This window comes from Trifolium pratense, linkage group LG7 (genome assembly GCF_020283565.1).
Source record: "Trifolium pratense cultivar HEN17-A07 linkage group LG7, ARS_RC_1.1, whole genome shotgun sequence".
Taxonomy (NCBI): domain Eukaryota; kingdom Viridiplantae; phylum Streptophyta; class Magnoliopsida; order Fabales; family Fabaceae; genus Trifolium; species Trifolium pratense.
In genome coordinates, this window is record NC_060065.1 from 47700259 (window position 1) to 47705776 (window position 5518).

Sequence of the window (5518 nt, forward strand, 5' to 3'; positions counted from 1 at the left end):
TTAAGTTTGTCCTCAATATAAATTTGTCATTTTCGTTAAATTTTTGGTTAATTTATCTAACTTTCCGTTAAATTTTGAGTTAATTTTATCTAAAACTTCTACGTAGCATCATCTTAAATTGTCATACATGGACGATTTAAAAAGAAAATTGACAAAAATGAATAACTTTTTTTTTAACCAACAAAAGTGAATAACTTAAAACTTTTAAACATAAAGGACCAAATTAAAATTTAAAATAAACAACTAACATGCAATTAAGCCTTTATTTTATCATCAGATTTATTGCCATACATTTTCTATTTTTTTCAACGTCTTCTGGCAGCTGTTTCTCTTTGAGCATTGAAAAAAACAGCAGCCACAGGAGGCCCGAGGTCATTGTCTTCTGAAAATTTGTTTGTGTTAAAGAGATCTCTTGATGTTGGTATTTTCATCACTGTTTGTCTGCGCTTTTGTTTGTAAAGAAGGAACACAAACCTATGGATTCCTATGTTAGGACGTGGCATTTCATATTTCATCACTTCTTTCCCTGTTCCATGAAAATTCATTAATTAAATTAACAATTAATGATAATATTGAAGTGCATAACTTAAGCAAATATATTAAATCGTTGCATGTATTATTCGGTAAAATTTCAAGTGTTGAACTTAAGAATTGCGTTGTATTAATAGATTTAGTGCAATTTAAAATAAAAATAGTAAACCTAAATGACTTACCAAATGTAGCATCCGTTGTGCCCGGTATATCTGTGACTATCCTGTGATGAACAATTAAAATATAGGTTAAGATAATTTTTTTTAACTCAAGCTTCATATACCTTAATCAGGTCTAAAATCAAAATTTTCTTTTCGATAGTTTAACAACGAATTGTTTGAAAGAGTTCAAATTGAAATCTTTGGTGAAACAATTATCGATAAAATTTTATTTATATTTGGATGAACTCTATAATACTATATGACCTCATATCTAGAAAACATAGGGTTAAGAATAAAAAAAAAAAAAACTCCTTTTCGTTTACAACATAACTTTATATATGTGCCTATTTATTTATTTATTTATTTTTGATGGAAATATTTCCTTATTTATTTATGCATGAAATTTTAATTTTTTTTCCTTGATTTTCTTACCTTGATTTTTTATTCATGCATGATATTCCGTACATGCACTTTATACTTAATTATGCCTATATTTCATAACAACTGATTTTTTATTTATTATTTCTCAAGATATATTCTTGAAGCACAATCCTTAGAATAAATTCTGTATGCATTTGTGGAGAATAATTCCTTCAAGTATTTAGACCGCCGGCAAATAGCGATACATATTTTTATATACATTATACATCAAACCATATAGTTTGATTTAATAATAAATAAATGGACACTTGCAGCTAAAAAAAATTATAAACATCTGTTCATGTTATTAGTATATAGTATATACCAGTGTAAGTGTTCCTTCAAGTACGGATCACTAGGGCCAGGTACATCTGGATCTATCATGACCTGAAATAAATTCATGAAAAGTTATAAAATATTTAAGTGTATATTTGGTATCACGGTGATTTCCTATGATTTTACAAATACTACTGTAGCTCTGTAAATTATGGTGATTCACCGTGATTTTCAGATATTCACTATAATACCAAACATAGGTTAAGAAAGGAGCCGAAGGACAAAGGTTGTGTCATCATGTATACATATGAAAACATTAAGATGAGAAAAAGAAGATGAAAGATTTGTACCAAAGTGAAGAAGGTTCTAAAGTCTCCACCATGAATCTGAACCTTAGGTTTAGTGGTAACTGAAGAAGGAAAAAATTCATGACCATTGTAAACTTGCTTAGTGTTGTAAGTGACTGACATTTTCATAGTTGTAGTGAAATAATCAACTACATCTCCAATCACTCTTCCAGTAATAAGAGGATCTGTTAGAATAGTACTCATAATGGCTTTTGAGATTGAAAGAGAAAGATTAGTTAATGTTGCTTTTGAGGATACTGTGGTGAACATGTAAAGCAGAAACCCTATATTTATAGAGTTCATACATAGATAGGAATAGGACTCATGGCCAAAAAAATAATGATAACATTTTAATTTTTTAAAAAAAGATCCGGAGCCTTGTGAAAAGGATACAATTGCATCATATTAATTAACAAGAATAAGTATACAGTTCAATTATAGAGAGAAAAATTCTTGATCAGACTTTACTTACCTCACGACTAAATTACCGAGGTCCCCTTTCCCTTAGAACTAGAATATTAATACAAAAAAAATGATAACAATAAATTATACACAATAAAATATTTTTAGATATTAGGTTTAAATATACTTTTGGTCTTGATATCACAATATCAGAAGCTGTGTATCATTCTATGAATTTGAGTAAAGTATTTGTAAATTTGTGTGGATGCATTAGCAAATATTGGAAGCAGCATGACAGATGGTTGTGCCTTTTCTGATACATGTCTATTGACATTAGCCATATTAATTCAGCGGATGTTTTGGAAATCGCAACCCCTAGATTAGTTCCTTTGTAATCGTTTCTCTTTCACCAAAAAAAAAATTGACCGAATTTTACAATTTCAAGCATGAAAACAATGATTCACTAATGTCATGCCACACTTGTTGTGAGCAACCACAGAAAAAAAAAGGGGGATAATTTTTTTTAAACAAAAATGTTGTAGACTAGAATCGAACCCACGACATCGTAGCAATAGGTGATTAAGGGGATAATTTATTTTTTAACTATGGGATAATTTGTCAGAAAAAAACTATGGGTTTTCTTAAATAAGTTAAGGTATCAAATTAAATGAATATGTTGATAAGGCTAGTGATTCCCAATTTTTGTTATGATTAATCCAAAGGGGGGGCAAGGAGAATCTGAGGTGCCAAGGCATCAATATGTTGTGTACATTTTTCAATAACAGTATAAAAAGGTTACAACCTTCTTAAAACATATTCATGGTAATGTTGGTGATTATCAGTGCCGGTCCCGAGTATTTGGAGGCCCTGTTTAAAAATTAAAAACGGATCTTTAATAAAAATATAATTTTTTTTTTAAAAAGTCTTTCTCTATTTAAATTATAAATAACATAAAAAATAGTCATCATAGTAAATAACATGTAAAACCGACATATTTTAATCAATAACATTAAAATACATCTTCAATCTAATATCATTATCAACTTTACATTTCCTTCGGGGGGAAAATAAAACTTTCTTGTAATGTTGCTTCGTTTTTTACAATCAACCGCAAGTTACTTATAAAATTAAGAGTGTGTCTATTAAATTTTCTTTTTCTTGAGTAATAAAATATTTTTTGTAGTAACAAAGTCATTAATTTTTTTTACATATATAATTTTTTTAATAAATCGATATAAACAATCGAAGGCCCCTAAATGTTTGAGGCCCTGCGCGGTGGCTCACCTTGCACACCCACAGGGCCGGCCCTGGTGATTATTATATGGATAATTTAAAAGAGAGTTTGGAGTATAAAGGTATTGCACTCACAAATTGACAGCCACGGATATGGATTCCCTGCAGTCAAATAGTGACGGCAGGTGAATCACAACCATTGGATCCAATCACTATTTGAATCTGGATTTTGTAATTTTAATCAAAAGGCACATGGTGATTTGACTGCATGACTGCACCAAATTCTGACTGCACTGAATAATAGTGACTGAGTAGTAGTTAGTGCCTTGAGGTCATTTCAGATAAAAGAAGAATCACTTTTCATAAATGAATTAAAAAGCTGCAGGAAGAGTGAATACAGTAACCCTTATTGCCCTTTGAATCGAAACAAGTTTTCTGTGGTATGTTTTTACACCGTTTTATATTACAGCCGTCCGATTTAAAATGTGCTGCTAAGATTTTTGAAAATTCAAAATTGTGTGGAAATTTTGTAAAAATTACCACAGCAAATCTGCACCCCCTTTAAATCATTGTAAAAGAATATCTCAAAAATATTTATCATTTAATTAATTTTTAAGAAGAGTCTTAAACAAACTATTTCCTCTATTTGTTTTTTTTTTTCTTTTATAAAAAAATCAGACTGTTAAAAGGCATACTTAGACGATCTCCAATGGACAAAATGGTATAGTACCTATTAGATTATCATGGTACTTATTAGGTACTACCATTGGAGCACGACACATTTTAGTACGAAATAGGTACCACTTCTCAAATAAGCACACTCTCTCTCATAGTACCTAATATAATTTTGTGGGACCCATTTATAAAAATGTAGAGTTATTGATGAGATGTAGAGTTATTTGTGGGACCTATTTAGAATTTTTTAAGAGGTGCTGAGTTGGAAAGTTTGAGTACTTATTAGGTACTATTATTAAAAAATTATAAATGAGTGATGTGTACACACGAGACCCACTTAGGTACCCAAAATTGGATTTCTCCATTGTGGATACTCTTAGTTTTGAACTTTTTACACAGTTTTTTAAAAATAAAAAGTACATAAATACAATACAAGTTCATGCCAGAATAGACATGGAGTATACACGCAAACCTAATCAAGCATGAGCTTAAGATTCTATTTTTCACCATGTCGAAGATCGAGGCGGGTTCAAGGACAGAGAAGGTAAAAATCATCCCCGTTCCGCCTCTTTATCATACCTAAATACAACTCGGTTGGTAGCTGTAAAGATATTAATATGCAAAGGGTCTAAGTTCAAATTTAAAATTTCCCACTTATATGCACACATACTTTAATTAGTTACTAATTAAACTACGTACCAAAAAGAAAACAATTTAATTAGTTACTAATTAAACTACTTACCAAAAAAAAACAATTTTTTTTTTACTAAACCGTAGACTCATGTCGAGTCAGTTTTTTTTTTTTAAGCAAAATTATATATTATAAGGAAGTATAACGGGTACTCAATCGTCCTTAATCACTACTACCTAGTAGTCAATTAATTATTATTGTTTTGCTTTCAGTGTTATTCCTTACACAGGCATACAAAAAACAAAATAAAAGTCTAGCAACAAGATTCATTTTGCTCCAAAGACATCCATTTCAAATACTAGCTAGGTAATACTTAATTAGCTTGATGCTTAGTACTATAGTGCTTATTTTATTATAATAGGAATCTCATCTTCTTATTTACTTCCACCATGTCCTTGTTATATTTATAAATAATTAATTGTAAGGTTAGAATTGAGAGTAACTCATCCTTCTAATAAAACCGACTAGTAAAATGAAAATAACCTCTATTTTATAAATTTATATTCAGGCCAACTCATATTCGATGTGAGACTTCTTAACACACTGAGCTCACGTCTAATACTATTGAGCTTGGTGCGTAGATATAAATAGTGGGTGACCCAACGGATCTCGGAGAGACTCTAATACCATAATAGAATTGGGAGTAACATATCCTTACAAAACAGATTTATAAGATGAGAATTATCTTTATTTAATAAACTCATTTTCTAACTGACTTACTCAATGTGTGACTTCTTAATAGTTAGAAGTTAGATAATTATGTGTTTCTTTTTAAGGTTATC

At 29.9% G+C, this 5518-nt stretch overlaps 1 protein-coding gene across 1 annotated transcript; it reads right to left on the reverse strand.

The window, feature by feature from the left end:
- Positions 1-209: 209 nt before the first annotated feature.
- On the reverse strand, positions 210-1980 carry LOC123898577 (CEN-like protein 2). Its single transcript, XM_045949565.1, has 4 exons — positions 1739-1980; positions 1438-1499; positions 714-754; positions 210-526 (listed from the first exon to the last, which is right to left on the reverse strand). Exons 1-4 carry the CDS (start codon positions 1937-1939, stop codon positions 306-308), a joined length of 525 nt encoding a protein of 174 aa, XP_045805521.1. The 5' UTR covers positions 1940-1980; the 3' UTR covers positions 210-305.
- Positions 1981-5518: the final 3538 nt, after the last annotated feature.

What these genes read in the sequence shown, in the direction of transcription:
- LOC123898577 (XM_045949565.1), bottom strand. Translation starts at nt 1,939, where the DNA reads ATGAGTACTATTCTAACAGATCCTCTTATTACTGGAAGAGTGATTGGA. An exon ending in TTAGAACCTTCTTCACTTTG is followed by an intron (nt 1,500 to 1,738) that starts GTACAAATCTTT and finishes AATTTATTTCAG; the next exon opens with GTCATGATAGATCCAGATGT. An exon ending in CACAACGGATGCTACATTTG is followed by an intron (nt 527 to 713) that starts GTAAGTCATTTA and finishes TTCATGGAACAG; the next exon opens with GGAAAGAAGTGATGAAATAT.